We start from the raw sequence: 17,873 nt of genomic DNA on the forward strand, positions 1-17,873 counted from the left end.
AACCGAAAATCATAGCTGAAACTGTGAACAATCTAAAAGTAGAATAGGTGAAAAACTCGAAAAATGGGCAGTGATGTGTAACATTTATAGGAAATTGAGAAAATTAAGTAGAAAATTCAATGGCTAGCCAACGTTGACCATAGAAACAGAAACTCCTTATAGTGGACCCTCAAGGTATTTTCTGTTGGACAATAGTATTAGTGTGCAGTCATTTATATTTTATTATTTAGATACTGTTAAAACTTTAGGACCAGTTACAGCAGTAAAAGTGTACAGATATTAATATCTTATTGTGCAGATGTTGTTAAAACTTTAGGACTAGTTACATCACTAAAAGTATACACATATTAATATTTTACTGTGCATATGTTAAAACTTTAGGACTAGTTACAGCAGTAAATGTGTATAGATATTAATATCTTATTGTGCAGATGTTAAAACTTTAGGACTAGTTACAGCAGTGAATGTGTATAGATATTAATATCTTATTGTGCAGATGCTAAAACTTTAGGACTAGTTACAGCGGTAAAAGTGTACAGGTTTTGATATTTTAATAGGTAGATTTTTACTTTTAATTTTAGTCCTAGCTCATCAGTAAAGGTATTTGGGTGTGAAGATGTTGATAAAACTGTAACTTACGTTTGTTGATTTTTTTAAATTATGATGGACATCGTTACCTGATATCAAAGTTCTTAAACTTAACATTCTTATCAAGCGTCAAATTAGAATATTTATCATACAATAAATAAGATGTTTTGTAGCCACTCAGCTCCTTAGTGAATCCAGTTTAACATATTTCTCGAGTAAAGTAAGTATGGATTTCACAGTGTATAAACATAGTTCAGAACATATATAAGATGCATACAATGGGTCGTTTACGATGGATTCGCATTAATAAAACGTAAACACATTTTCAATAAATACTCATGTAAAAATTTCTTCCATGTGACACCTGGTCTAACAAAATTGATAGTGAACTTTGTGTCCACTGGACATATGGTCTGTTACTGATTCACCTCCATTAATTAACTAATTCAAAGAGAAAATAGCTCTCAGTGGACATCTGGTTTCCAGATCTAAAATAATTTACTGCTTCACCTAGAACAATTTATATTTGTAAACCCCTACCTCAAAGGATATAGATGACTGAACATAGGAGTCAGTTGTTAAACAGTACATAGTCGACGATCATGACGTAATTATATCCTCTAAAACGTCATTACTGCACTTTAAACCAAGATAATATTAACAATTTGTTGACAGAACACAAAATCATGATTATGGAATGATCTAATCTGCCGATAAATCCTTAGTCATGATACTGCACTGCTTGAAGGAACACTGATGTGCATTTCTATAGCTCCACTGACTGACTAATATATACCTGGACTTATTTTAACATTACAAACCAGTTAAAACAGGTTTATTAATACAAACCATCTGATGACTTAACAGAAAATAATCTGATGGACATCATTGTATGATTAATAATATACACAATATGCACAACACTGTATGTTAACAAAAAATAATCTATCTGTTAATTTAACAGACAACTATCTAATAGATATCATTATATAAATAGCAATATGGACAACATTGTATCTTAATAAAAACAAACTATCTTTCAATTAAGTATACAACTATCTAATGGATATCATTATATAAATAGCAATATGGATAACATTGTATCTTAATAAAAACAAACTATCTTTGAATTAAATATACAACTATCTAATGGATATCATTATATAAATAACAGTATATTGTGTAGCGTTGTGCTTAACAATAAAGAAATGGCCTATACTAGCTATTTACACAACTGCAACCCAGAAATAATTGCCTTTAATACACAGTAATGATAGGTTTATTATAGATAACCAGCATGACACAAAGAATCCATTTTGTGGATAACCTAGAGTAGTAATACCACACAGTCCGTGGCTACTTAGATGATACAATGTTGTAATGTGTCCCTAACGAAGTATCAGGTGATAAAACCATTCGAAATGAACATATTAGACACAAAAATAGTGAAATTAATGTTTTTCTGGTTCTTTAATTCTGTATTATATTAGACTATATTATCATCTACAATCTTAAGACACTCGATGCACTTTAATACCGAATATTAAGCATGTCAAAAATTTACTGTGTATCAATTAGTAGCAAACCAATCTTATTTTAATGCATTCAAATTAGGCCTAGCTTGTTTGTATAGATATATATATATATTTCTTGAATACAGATTTCATCATTCATATTTATATATCTCTCAGGCCACACTAGTAAAAGAAATAACTTTAAAGTGTGTTGTTTACCTTACCATTATCCACCAAACAGTTCAGACAGTCCGTACCTTCTTCCCTTGTCATTAGCCATGTAATAACCTTAATATAAATCTTATAATGTTCACTCTTTACGTTAGGGTGTTATTAGGCTGTTTTGATTTATAATTTGTTGTTTAACAATTAAAAACAAATTCTTAGTTTGTTGTATCTTGATATTTGTTATTTAGCAAGTAAAAATAAATCAATATTTCGTTTTATATTAAGATTTGTTACTTAACATTTAAGAAATCGCTAAATTGAAATTGCTATCAGTAATTATAGAAAACGTTCTTGAAAAAAAAAAAAAACAGCAAGTGACGTATCATTAAATATCTCTGTAACATCGATTTGATATTTTGAGCTTTCGTAAAAAACAAATGTGATTTAGACTTTAGAATAGATATTTTATTTAAGTAAGTTATATGAGAGTATCAACTATTTCAATAAATTTCATAATCTCAGTACACATTTTCCACACATAAGTTTTATATAACGCAGAGAATGAAGAGAAACTATCTGACAGTTTAACAAACAACAGTCTAACGGATGTTATTGTACGGTTAATAAAATAATAATAACCTACTCGTTATAAATTCACCAGACATTTCTTCATGTAAGCGACTTTTGTTTCTGATAATATTCCAATTAAATCTTAAAAGAGATTTTTTTTAGATAACGTTCTATGATAGATTTCACACAAAACATAGGAACTTTAATATAATTTAATTATTATTAAATGTATAAAAATATCAAAGTATTATTGAAGGTTATTTATTCACATTACAATGAATATAAACATCATCGTTGTATGTTGATTTCTCATACAGATGGCTTTATTTAACGTTTCTTGGAAAAGTCATAAACTGATAAGAACTGAATTATTATATTATTACTAGATTATTATGTTATTACTAAATCGTACAATGATTTCTATCGCTATTCTTTAAGCCTAAACAAGCACTTTCATACTTATTGTAAAATAAAAATTACTTTGATTCATAACTCAAACAAATACGCTCAAATTTACATTTTTAACAGTTAAGTTCTTGAAATCTTAAGAATATAGAGTTAATCTAAGATGTTCAGACTTATAACGCTAAAATGTTGAGATCGATTCCCGCGGTAGACATAGTGTAAGTAAGCCATTGTGTAATAAAATAAAACTTAATTTCAAATAACACCTAAGTGAAAAGTTTCTCTGATAATTGTTTATATACACTGTAATATATTTATTGAAATATGATATTATATTCTTAAAATGAGATGTTCTGACAATATGGTTGTATATTCTACCGCATGGCGGACACTTGATTTTTATTTTCGTTATTGAAAAGAACTGAGAAACGTCACGTCTTCTATTTTAAAAAATGTTGATACGTAAATGAAACAGAATACATAGAATCGAACGAAAAGGCGCGAAGGATTTTTTCTTTTTCTCTCTCTCTCTTTTGAGACGGTTTTAGTGAGAACGAATGGGTTCATTATGTGGTACCCAAACGTTGGTAAACTCGACCAGTCCATTATTTCAGCTTGCCGGTCTCATGACAGATGACTACACGTTGGAGATTGCGCCCATCTGTTCCTGAGTGTCGGAAAGATGGGAACAAAGGGTTACCTACCTATAGAACACACAGTCTCACACGACCACGTGACAGTCTCAGAAACTTTAGGGGCCGCACTCTCATTTCTCCATGCTTCCAGATATCATCTATACTGGCCAGATTTCTATAAATTAACGCAATTAACTACATAACTGTAGCACCTGCATAATTATTGGAATCGTTATGAACTTAAGACCCGTAGTTTTAATACGTATTATTAAATGTGTGTTTAAAGGTAGTTGTAGCTTATAAACCAGGGAGTAACACCCTATGGATCACACAGTACTCAGAGAACAAGTTCTTTTACGTAGGTTAAAGTCAACGACGAGAGTTAAAAGGGGTAAAAACACCCCCCCCCAAAAAAAAAAAAAAAAGATGCTAAATTCACCATGAAGTTTGGTGTTTTAAAACATGATCGAACTGGTACAGAAATTTTTAAATTACTAGGCCTAACACAACGTACTTCGTTCTTATGATTTTGTTGTCAATTTAAGATGAAATTTCTTATTTTTAATTTATAATAATTCATACGGAATTATTACGTTACTTATGGCTAGGATATAGGTTACACTGAATTATTACGTTACTTATGACTGGGATATCGGTTACACTGAACTATTACGTTACTTATGACTGGGATATCGGTTACACTGAATTATTACGTTACTTATGACTGGGATCTCGGTTACACTGAATTATTACGTTACTTATGACTGGGATATAGGTTACACTGAATTATTACGTTACTTATGACTGGGATATCGGTTACACTGAATTATTACGTTACTTATGACCGGGATATCAGTTACGCTGAATTATTACGTTACTTATTACTGGGATATCGGTTACACTGAATTATTACGTTACTTATGACTGGGATGTCGGTTACACTGAATGCTTCCCAAAAAAATACAAAACTAAAACAGTGTACCTGAACTAACGTTAGTCAAAGAAACGAATAAACATGTAAATGAAACATTCATTTATAAACATGATGGAATTAATTATACTGAAGTGATTATTTTCTACATTAAAACTAGGATCAAACAGATAAAATTATAACGATAGAACGTTAAAATAATTATATATTTTTATACATTAGAATCGTCAAGTTAATTGTTTTAACGGACTGAGAACAATGACAAACAAACACCCAAGTCACCTTAAAAAGTTACAAGTGGAAAGAAGGCACAGTTATAGTTCAAAATCATGAATAAGACAAAATCCACCTAAAAATGTGTTATAGTATGAATGTAACTTACAAACATTATTAAGAACTGCTAGAAATTTCATTATTAGATTTAATTAAAAACTAAGGTGCTAGCCAACAAATCTCACCTTAAACCCCCGTGTTCCCCTTGTATGGCAGAATAGCACCAAAAGTGGGGAGCGCCTTTCTGCGACATCAGATTTACAGTTCAGATACGCTAGTGTTTAGGCCACACCATCTGAATGTTCAACCGATGAAGTGTAGTTTTCAAAAATTACAAATAATGAATGAATTTAACGTATTTATCATCACCTTACAAGTTATAGAAATGTCATAGTAGTAACTAATATAAGATGAACAACTACTGTAGGTACGTGTTCTATATTTAATTTTCTTTGCAGGTTCTTAGTTGAAGAAACTTTTATTGTCCTGTGATTATAAGGACTGTTTTGTTTGCATGTGTTAAAAATAAGTACCATATTGTTTACTTTTAAATTATTGGGTTGAGGAATAATTCGTGAGCGTTTTTCCAAGTTAAAAAAATATATTCATAAATGAAACGCTTTCACAAAATATTTCATGTCATTTGGAAGATAATTTTTTGCTCTAATAGATGGTGTGTTTGATTTTCAATAGTCTTTAATTTTTGCTTTCATTTTCAGCTCATTAAATGGAATGTCAAGTGGACAAAATCGAGCATTTTCGACACCATCTGCTTTTCGCATTTAATTTCTTGCAATTTCGTTTACAACAATGCATACTATATACATAGGTATTAAATGAAATAAAGTATCATACTAAATGTTTTGGGTGTAATGTGTTCATGCATTGAAGTATTGTATAGTCTTGCATGTAATGCTTGAATGAAATTATTTAAAAACGCTCACGAATTATTCCTCAACCCAATATATTTACTTCTATTGTATTATAGGCTTACGGTTTGTCATCATGTGAGCTTTTTCAGTTTAATCTTTTGAGCGTCAGAATTTTTTTGTTTTGCATTTGAAACTGATTTTATTTCGTCACATTTTAAGCAAACTCACATGGTTAGTTTCCTTAGTTCGCTGCTAATGTCCAACACTCAAGTGTTTGAAAACGTCATATGTTACACCTAATCTGCTTGAAGGCACGTAAAAATTATTTATACTATTGGTACCCTAAACACGTGGTTTCCTGGAACAACTAAACAAGAACACGACAAAAATAGACTTATTGTGAGGATTCTAAAGTAAGACACACGTTATTTGTAACCAACTGTAATCTCTTGTATCATTAACCTGAACTAGAACTATCTAAATATTATTATTTGAGTCTGTCTTATCCCATATAGTCTTCAAGATGACTGGATGAAATATCTAATATAACCATAATATGTATCATAAGCATAATCTATCAGTATCTGATACTTCATTGTATTTGATACTACAGTTATTATTTATTGTACCTGATACTGCAGCTATTATTTATTGTACCTGATACTGCAGCTATTATTTATTGTACCTGATACTACAGTTATTATTTATTCTATATAACACTATAGCTATTATTTTTTGTATCTGACACCATAGCTATTATTTATTGTACCTGATACTGCAGTTATTATTTATTGTACGTGATACTACAGCGATTATTTATGATATCTGATACTATAGCTATTATTTATTGCATTTGATACTATATCTATTTATTTTGTATCTGATACTGCAGCTATCATTCATTGTACTCGATACTGCATCTATTATTTACTGTATCTGATACTACAGCTATTATAGATTGTACCTCATACTACAGCGATTATTTATTGGATATGACACTATATCTATTATTTTTTGTACCTAATACTACATCTAGTATTTACTGTATCAGTTTCTATAGCTATTATTTTTTTTGTATCTGATAGTATTGCTGTTACTTACTGTATCTGATACTGCATCTATTATTTACTGTATCTGATACTACATCTATTATTTACTGTATCTGATACTACACCTATTATTTACTGTATCTGATACTACATCTATTATTTTTGTATCTGATACTACATCTATTATTTTTTGTATCTCATACTACAGTTATTACTTATTGTACTGAATATTACAATTATTATTTATTGTATCAGATGCCACATTCTTATTTAGGATACTTGATCCTACAGCTATTATTTACTGAATATTATACTATAGCTATTATTTATTGTACCTGATACTACATCTATTTTTTTCTGTATGTGATACTACAGCTATTGTTTATGGTATCTAATACTACAGTTATTATTTATTATATTTGATACTACAGCTATTGTTTATGGTATCTAATACTACAGTTATTATTTATGATATCTGATACTACAGCTATTATTTTTGGACATCATGTATGCAATTAAATGATTGTATTACATTATGTTACTTGCTGTTTATGATACTGTTAAACTATGAAATCTCTTTCGGTATATCCGTTCTTGTTGTATTTATGAACTGTACTATATGTAACCAGTCGCTGTCTATATAAACCTTTACGATGTTTTCTTTATAAGTGTTTCAACAAACAGAACCTGAAGCAATGTTAACTCGAATTCTACAAATTCTACTCAGTGTTGTGTAATCTATCTGTACATTTTTGTATACCAGGCAGTCAAGGTTTATATTCGTTTGAAAATTCAAGAACGAACGTTTTTCCAAAAGATTATTTGAATTTAATTTCACGTACAAAAAGCCATACAGCCAATCATTATGTCGTGTAAAAATTTGACGTTTAACCTGTTTCTCGTGCGTTAGTATTAAACGGATTTTGCTCATGAAAACGATCATATAATCTTCAGCCTTCCCGATGTTTTTGAGAAACATATAATCTACACTTGAGATAAGATGTAGTTTCTCTATTTTGTTTGAATATAATGCCAGTATTACAAACAAAAATATTGTTAGTATGAAGTGTCTTGGTTGCGAACCATTAAGAATGTCTGACGACACATGTAGAGAAGAGAAGTTTTGACTTATTACGGGGTAATTCTTGTGTTCTTTGTGTGTTTAATAGTCTCGTAAAGTAACGTAACATTTCTTGGAACGTATGTATACAAGTGTTATAGACAAAGCTATAATTTTGTTTTCTCCATTCTGCGCCTGTTTACAGTTGAATATGTCGGTTACTTAATAACAAGCGTGATGTGGAGAACGATCAGTAGTTCCTCTTAGCTTTATTACCTGGGTTTAAAATATTGGTTCTCAAGACAAGCTCTTACGATACCTTGGAACTCAGCTGAAAACACCACTCACCTTTCAAGTTATATTACTATTTCGTGATGACACAACTCTCAACTGCATAAATAAAGTTCACGAAGTAAAACTACATACAACATAACAACCGTTTGTAAAATAATCGTCTTAGAGATATGTGATCGTAAAACACCAGTACATTATAAACATCTAGTTTAGTAAAACACTGTTAAAAGAAGAGATGAAACTCTTCCATATAAAGTGTTAATATTGTTATAGAACATGCTACAAACATCAGCACAGTGTAAATATCAGGTTTTGTAAAACACTGTTCGAAAGAAGAGATGAAACTCTTCGATATAAAGTGTTAATATTGTTATAGAACATGCTACAAACAATAGCACAGTGTAAACATCAGGTTTTGTAAAACACTGTTAGAAGAAGAGATGAAACTCTTCCATATAAAGTGTTAATATTCTTATAGAACATGCTACAAACATCAGCACAGTGTGAGCATCAGGTTTTGTAAAACACTGTTCGAAAGAAGAGATGAAACTCTTCCATATAAAGTGTTAATATTGTTATAGAACATGCTACAAACATCAGCACAGTGTAAACATCAGGTTTTGTAAAACACTGCTCGAAAGAAGAGATGAAACTCTTCGATATATAGTGTTAATATTGTTATAGAACATGCTACAAACAATAGCACAGTGTAAACATCAGGTTTTGTAAAACACTGTTAGAAGAAGAGATAAAACTCTTCGATATAAAGTGTTAATATTCTTATAGAACATGCTACAAACATCAGCACAGTGTGAGCATCAGGTTTTGTAAAACACTGTTCGAAAGAAGAGATGAAACTCTTCCATATAAAGTGTTAATATTGTTATAGAACATGCTACAAACATCAGCACAGTGTAAACATCAGGTTTTGTAAAACACTGTTCGAAAGAAGAGATGAAACTCTTCGATATAAAGTGTTAATATTGTTATAGAACATGCTACAAACATCAGTACAGTGTAAACATCAGGTTTTGTAAAACATCTGTTAGAAGAAGAGATGAAACTCTTCGATATAAAGTGTTAATATTCTTATAGAACATGCTACAAACATCAGCACAGTGTGAGCATCAGGTTTTGTAAAACACTGTTCGAAAGAAGAGATGAAACTCTTCCATATAAAGTGTTAATATTGTTATAGAACATGCTACAAACTTCAGTACAGTGTGAGCATCAGGTTTTGTAAAACACTGTTAGAAGAAGAGATGAAACTCTTTGATATAAAGTGTTAATATTGTTATAGAACATGCTACAAACATCAGTACAGTGTAAACATCAGGTTTTGTAAAACATCTGTTAGAAGAAGAGATGAAATTCTTCGATATAAAGTGTTAATATTGTTATAGAACATGCTACAAACATCAGCACAGTGTAAACATCAGGTTTTGTAAAACACTGTTAGAAAAAGAGATGAAACTCTTCGATATAAAGTGTTAATATTCTTATAGAACATGCTACAAACATCAGCACAGTGTGAGCATCAGGTTTTGTAAAACACTGTTCGAAAGAAGAGATGAAACTCTTCCATATAAAGTGTTAATATTGTTATAGAACATGCTACAAACATCAGCACAGTGTAAACATCAGGTTTTGTAAAACACTGTTCGAAAGAAGAGATGAAACTCTTCGATATAAAGTGTTAATATTGTTATAGAACATGCTACAAACAATAGCACAGTGTAAACATCAGGTTTTGTAAAACACTGTTAGAAGAAGAGATGAAACTCTTCGATATAAAGTGTTAATATTCTTATAGAACATGCTACAAACATCAGCACAGTGTGAGCATCAGGTTTTGTAAAACACTGTTAGAAGAAGGGATGAAACTCTTCCATATAAAGTGTTAATATTGTTATAGAACATGCTACAAACATCAGCACAGTGTAAACATCAGGTTTTGTAAAACACTGTTAGAAGAAGAGATGAAACTCTTCGATATAAAGTGTTAATATTCTTATAGAACATGCTACAAACATCAGCACAGTGTGAGCATCAGGTTTTGTAAAACACTGTTCGAAAGAAGAGATGAAACTCTTCCATATAAAGTGTTAATATTCTTATAGAACATGCTACAAACAATAGCACAGTGTAAACATCAGGTTTTGTAAAACACTGTTAGAAGAAGAGATGAAACTCTTCGATATAAAGTGTTAATATTGTTATAGAACATGCTACAAACTTCAGTACAGTGTGAGCATCAGGTTTTGTAAAACACTGTTCGAAAGAAGAGATGAAACTCTTCGATATAAAGTGTTAATATTGTTATAGAACATGCTACAAACATCAGTACAGTGTAAACATCAGGTTTTGTAAAACATCTGTTAGAAGAAGAGATGAAACTCTTCGATATAAAGTGTTAATATTCTTATAGAACATGCTACAAACATCAGCACAGTGTGAGCATCAGGTTTTGTAAAACACTGTTCGAAAGAAGAGATGAAACTCTTCCATATAAAGTGTTAATATTGTTATAGAACATGCTACAAACTTCAGTACAGTGTGAGCATCAGGTTTTGTAAAACACTGTTAGAAGAAGAGATGAAACTCTTTGATATAAAGTGTTAATATTGTTATAGAACATGCTACAAACATCAGTACAGTGTAAACATCAGGTTTTGTAAAACATCTGTTAGAAGAAGAGATGAAATTCTTCGATATAAAGTGTTAATATTGTTATAGAACATGCTACAAACATCAGCACAGTGTAAACATCAGGTTTTGTAAAACACTGTTCGAAAGAAGAGATGAAACTCTTCGATATAAAGTGTTAATATTGTTATAGAACATGCTACAAACAATAGCACAGTGTAAACATCAGGTTTTGTAAAACACTGTTAGAAGAAGAGATGAAACTCTTCGATATAAAGTGTTAATATTCTTATAGAACATGCTACAAACATCATCACAGTGTGAGCATCAGGTTTTGTAAAACACTGTTAGAAGAAGAGATGAAACTCTTCGATATAAAGTGTTAATATTGTTATAGAACATGCTACAAACTTCAGTACAGTGTGAGCATCAGGTTTTGTAAAACACTGTTAGAAGAAGAGATGAAATTCTTTGATATAAATTGTTAATATTGTTATAGAACATGCTACAAACATCAGCACAGTGTAAACATCAGGTTTTGTAAAACATCTGTTAGAAGAAGAGATGAAATTCTTCGATATAAAGTGTTAATATTGTTATAGAACATGCTACAAACATCAGCACAGTGTAAACATCAGGTTTTGTAAAACACTGTTCGAAAGAAGAGATGAAACTCTTCGATATAAAGTGTTAATTTTGTTATAGAACATGCTACAAACAATAGCACAGTGTAAACATCAGGTTTTGTAAAACACTGTTCGAAAGAAGAGATGAAACTCTTCGATATAAAGTGTTAATATTGTTATAGAACATGCTACAAACATCAGCACAATGTAAACATCAGGTTTTGTAAAACACTGTTAGAAGTAGAGATGAAACTCTTCAATATAAAGTGTTAATATTGTTATAAAACATGCTACAAACATCAGCACAGTGTGAGCATCAGGTTTTGTAAAACACTGTTAGAAGTTGGTAGATAATACAATATCAGTTGTAGATTTCATGGTAGCTTGACTTGACAGATTAAAAAGTTAGTAGCGAACCGACGTTTTAATTCAGTTAGTAATGTGCTGTCTGTTGTATGAGATGTGACGGTTTCGAACCAAAGATGGGTTAGACACAGGGTTTGACGTCTTTGTAAATGTAGCTGACAGGTTTGTAACACCTTTGAAAATAAAACACGGTTATATCTATATTTAAATAAAACAAAGGTTATATTTATACTTAAATAAAACAAAGGTTATATTTATGTTTAAATTATAAAAAGGTCATATTTACCAATAAAACATTTAAATATAACAAAGGTTGTATTTGCCAATTAAAGTAAAACAAGGGCTATATTTATATGTAAATAAAATAAAGGTTATTTTTACCAGTTAAAATAAAACAGGGGTTATATTTATATTTAAATAAAACAAGGTTTATATTTACTAATTAACATAAAACAATGTTTATATTCACCACTTAAAATAAAACAAGGGTTATATTAACCAACGTAAAATTAGTGTTACATTTGCCAATTAAAGTGCAACTATATTTATATTTAAATAAAGCAAAGGTTATATTTACAATTAATACGAAACAACGATTTCATTTATTTTTAAATAAAACAAAGATTATATTAAAGATACTGCAAACAACTGTTTATAAGGTGGATTAGATGGTCATTCTATAATGGTACTCATCAAGTTACATATACTGTAAACAACTTTCTACACTACTGATTAGAAATTCATTCTTTGATAGTAATCTTCACATTACAGATACTGTAAACAATTGTTTATAAACTGGATTAGATTGTCGTTCTCTAATGTTACTCGGCACGTTAAAGAGACTGTAAACAGCTGTTTATAATGTTGATTACAAAGTCATTCTCTAATGATTCTCGTTACATTACAGATTCTAAAAGCAACTTTTTATACTATTGATTAGAAAGTCAATCTCTAATGGTACTCGTCACGTTAAAAATACTACATCTTATTAACAAATGTCTAACTTACACTTCAGTATCTTACATCTTATTAACAAGTGTCTAACTTACACTTTAATATTCTAAATCTTATTAACAAGTCTCCAACTTACACTTTAATATTCTAAAACTTATTAACAAGTGTCTAACTTACTAGTACCTTGAAAGGATCCTCTCTTAACTTTTATATTACACTTTCAAACAACATTAACATGAGTGTACAGTCGAATATTTCAGAAGCAGTAAGATAGAAAAAACAAAGAACTGAAGTGTTGTTATGTCGTACCAAAAGGATACCGAGACAATAAAAATATCGTATAAGTCAATGTACAAGTCGTAAAGGAAGTTTATATCAGATTTTTACATGGCAAAACAGATAGGAGGCGAACTACCTAAAGGTATTGTTGCCTAGAAACGGATATAGCAGGTGGTAGAAACAAACAATTCATGAAGAAAAGTGTGGGCACCGTTGTTTCGGTTGTGCCTTGAATAAAACTAAATATTCAGGTTGTGTGTTTGTGTCTCATCCTTATTGTACAGGGAGATTAGAACTTAAATCAAAATTGACATTTCTACAGGCAGGAAGTGTACGTGATACTATAGTAAAATATATAAAGTTATATTCAGTTTCACAGAAGAGAAACTGTAATAATTGTAATACATATCTATTAGAGTTGAAATACACAGTTCGAATACACTTATTGTATTTTGAAACTGAACATTATATGTTAGTTTTACTTTCTTATTATTATAGTTTCAAACTGAACATTATATGTTAGCTTTACTTTCTTCTTGCTATAGTTTCCTATGCTACTGTGTTAATACATGTTCTTACTTGTGCAATTACACCATGCTCTCACTTGTACAATTACACAATGCTCTTACTTCTACAATTACACCATGTTTATACTTGTACAATTACACCATGCTCTCACTTGTACAATTACACCATTATATTACTTGTACAATTACATCATGCTCTTACTTGTACAATTATACCAAGATCCTACTTGTACAAGTGCATCAGTTTAACGTTATTAGCCTAGAGAATGAAACATACACCAGTTTAACGTTATTAGCCTAGAGACTGAAACATACAACAGTTTAACGTTATTAGCCGCGAGAGACTGAAACATACACCAGTTTAACGTTATTAGCCTAGAGACTGAAACATACACCAGTTTAACGTTATTAGCCTAGAGACTGAAACATACACCAGTTTAACGTTATTAGCCTAGAGACTGAAACATACACCAGTTTAACGTTATTAGCCTAGAGACTGAAACATACACCAGTTTAACGTTATTAGCCTAGAGACTGAAACATTCTTACTCAGACTTAGAAACTTCTATGAAACAAATTTTACTTTTAAACGTTGAATAAAAAAATTAGATTTACTTTGAAATTATTGTCGCTAAAATATTTTTAATAATAAAATATCGACTGAAAAATATTCATATGGTCCAGTTTTCAGTGACTACAATAAATATCGTATAACGTAATGATATATATTTTTAAATCAAAGTATGTTTTTAACAAATTGCAAGTTTTGAGCTTTCTACTATATAAGTTTGTAGAAATGTGTTCAGAGAGCTATATCACTCTAATGTAATGAGTTCACAATATTTTATATATTCTAGTATTTATAGAAATATATCGAAACAGTGAAATCCTAACACGCTGGTAAAACATAACGAACTGTTGTTTAACTTTAATTAGGTATAACGTTGAAAACTCAGCACCAGAGCTGCTTTTGATGTTGTTCAAGCTGAGTTAGGCGTAATACCAGAATCGGGTGTGACTTTGTTCAAGCTGAGTTAGGCGTAATACCAGAATCGGGTGTGACTTTGTTCAAGCTGAGTTAGGCGTAATACCAGAATTGGGTGTGACTTTGTTCAAGCTAAGTTAGGCGTAATACCAGAATCGGGTGTGACTTTGTTCAAGCTGAGTTAGGCGTAATACCAGAATTGGGTGTGACTTTGTTCAAGCTGAGTTAGGCGTAATACCAGAATTGGGTGTGACTTTGTTCAAGCTGAGTTAGGCGTAATACCAGAATCGGGTGTGACTTTGTTCAAGCTGAGTTAGGCGTAATACCAGAATCGGGTGTGACTTTGTTCAAGCTGAGTTAGGCGTAATACCAGAATCGGGTGTGACTTTGTTCAAGCTGAGTTAGGCGTAATACCAGAATTGGGTGTGACTTTGTTTTGAGAAAGCTATTTGGATGGTTTTATTTATGTCAAATCAGTGATGTTTACAATATACTGACGTCTTTCAAACAATAGTGTTGTTTGTTTGTTGTTAAGCGCAAAGATACCCAATGGGCTATTTGTTCTGTGTTCCTAATTGGTATCAAAACCAGGTTTTATACGTTGTAAGTCTTCTAAGTTGAGGGGTAAACACTGGTCACTTCTTTCTCTTTGTTCGTCGTACACTCGCTTATTTGACTTGTGTAATTACATTAACATTTCTAAGCTAGAATCTAAACCATTTTTTAGTAAGTAAAATACATAAATCTTACAAACATTATATTAGTATTACTTACGAAACGATTCGTGAATACTCATCAACAGCTTACTTTTGATAAATATTGATGAACATGTGAATCTTCATTTAGTAAGACACAAAACGTGAACTATAAGTTTGTAATATTCTTACTAAACTGTTTATAAGAACTTTTTTAATATCACAAATTTAGTAAGTAACTGAATTACTCAGTAATATCTTTTATATGAAAGTTTCCAATGTTCAAAGTAAGAAAGTATTCTGTCTAAGTTTAACTCATAAAACAACATTCACCTATAATTATATAAGCTTCAAAAAACTGAATATAAGTTGATTTCGTTACACAAAACACGACACAAGCAATTTACTGAGTAATGTAGGTGCCGTACGGTGGCTTCTCAGTTAGCTGGTAGCGTCAATAGACACTAAGTGTTAAACGTAGAGTGACTAAAAGCCGTATTCCTAAAGACACTAATGTTAGACTATAGTGTTTGTTTGTTTCTTGAATTTCGCGCAAAGATACACGAGGGCTATCTGCACTAGCCGTCCCTAATTTAGCAGTGTAAGACGAGAGAGAATGCAGCCAGTCATCACCACCCACTGCCAAATCTTGGGCTATTATTTTACCAACAAATAGGGGAATTGACCGTCACAATATAACGCCCCCACGGCTGAAATAACGAACATGTTTGGTGCGATGGGGATTCGAATCCGTAACCCTCAGAATACGAGTCGAGTGCCTTTAACAACCTGGCCATGCCGAGCAGACGAATAATGAGTAGAGCCCGTATTTAACGTACGTTAAGAAGGGGTTCAAAAAACTCTATCGTTTTGATCACATACAACCATTCCAAAATTTTGTATTAAAATTGTTTATTTCACTTCATTTGATAAAACGGTTATCTTACGTGTTTCACAATACAATTAATGTTTTTCAAATTTCTTAGAACCTTTAATATTTGTATTTTAACAAATTCTTTCTGGATTATTTAAATAAATGTAACAACGTATCTGTTTACAACTGAATACTTTACGGTGATATTATACATTTTGTGTTATAATTGTGTTATGTGCAATATCTCATAACACTTATGTCATAAATAGTTGTTTTAATATAAGGTGAACATAATAAACCAAAATGTTCAGTTTGTAAAAGTGTGATTTCAGCAAACAATAACGTTTGATAACAAGTTCGTTTAAAAATTTATTTCCCGATAACGTGTAGTCTAAGGTGATCTAAGCCTATTTGGTTTCAACGTGACTGTATTGTTTTATTTCCCGATAACGTGTAGTCTAAGGTGATCTAAGCCTATTTGGTTTCAACGTGACTGTATTGTTTTATTTCCCGATAACGTGTAGTCTAAGGTGATCTAAGCCTATTTGGTTTCAACGTGACTGTATTGTTTTATTTCCCGATAACGTGTAGTCTAAGGTGATCTAAGCCTATTTGGTTTCAACGTGACTGTATTGTTTTATTTCCCGATAACGTGTAGTCTAAGGTGATCTAAGCCTATTTGGTTTCAACGTGACTGTATTGTTTTAAGAGTTGTTATAACATATCTGTTACTTGATCTGTATAGTTTTGCTAGAATATGGCTGTTCTTGATTTAAACTGTTTTGAAATTTCTGTAATGTCGGTAAATCTGTGTAGGGCTTTAAAGAAATATACGGAACTGAGATTTATGTTATATTTTTTTCTACATCTCGGTTTATTCGTAAGAAGTAGTTCCGTAGAAGTCTATTCTCAATATTTGTAGTTTTACGTAGTTCGGTCTAGAAGAAAGCAGAGAAGTCAAATGTAAAGAAAAACAAACCTCATCCTTGTCAGTGTCCCCAACAGTTACAGACACTAGAATCTGAGTTCGATCTGTGTCACATGACACGATATCGTATATTTCATCATTTCATAACATAGTAAACTGTTAACTTTAATAAAATTATAGGATATTTGTAACAATACTATATTATATATATATATATATATATAAAGATATCATTTGGACACTTACACTTAAAAATAGGTAATATCCTTCTCTTCAAGAAAATATATCACAACAAAACTACTTTTTTTATTCTCATAAACTAGATGAACTTTTATTTATACATAATATGCCAGTCACAGTTATTGTATAAATATTGTTTCTACTTATCATACCGGCTACAGTTATTGTATAAATCTTATTTCTACTTAACATGCCGGCTGTAGTTATTGTATAAATCTTATTTCTACTTATCATGCCAGCTACAGTTATTGTATAAATCTTATTTCTACTTATCATGCCAGTCACAGTTATTGTATAAATATTGTTTCTACTTATCATACCGGCTACAGTTATTGTATAAATCTTATTTCTACTTATCATACCGGCTACAGTTATTGTATAAATCTTATTTCTA

General features: G+C 30.8%; 1 protein-coding gene across 2 annotated transcripts in view; it reads right to left on the reverse strand.

Annotated features, from left to right (window-relative positions):
- LOC143239412 (uncharacterized) overlaps positions 1-17,873 on the reverse strand; it is a 349,619-nt gene that overhangs the window by 161,366 nt on the left and 170,380 nt on the right. Inside the window, exon 1 of one of the 2 annotated variants that reach the window (XM_076480442.1) lies at positions 2,327-2,390. The exons of the other annotated variant lie outside the window; for it this stretch is intronic. Coding sequence (XP_076336557.1) covers positions 2,327-2,375 — 49 coding nt within the window. The 5' untranslated portion in view covers positions 2,376-2,390. Of the gene's footprint in view, positions 1-2,326; positions 2,391-17,873 lie in introns of those variants that run through there. 2 annotated transcript variants of the gene reach the window in all.

This window comes from Tachypleus tridentatus, chromosome 13, assembly GCF_004210375.1.
Source record: "Tachypleus tridentatus isolate NWPU-2018 chromosome 13, ASM421037v1, whole genome shotgun sequence".
NCBI lineage: Eukaryota > Metazoa > Arthropoda > Merostomata > Xiphosura > Limulidae > Tachypleus > Tachypleus tridentatus.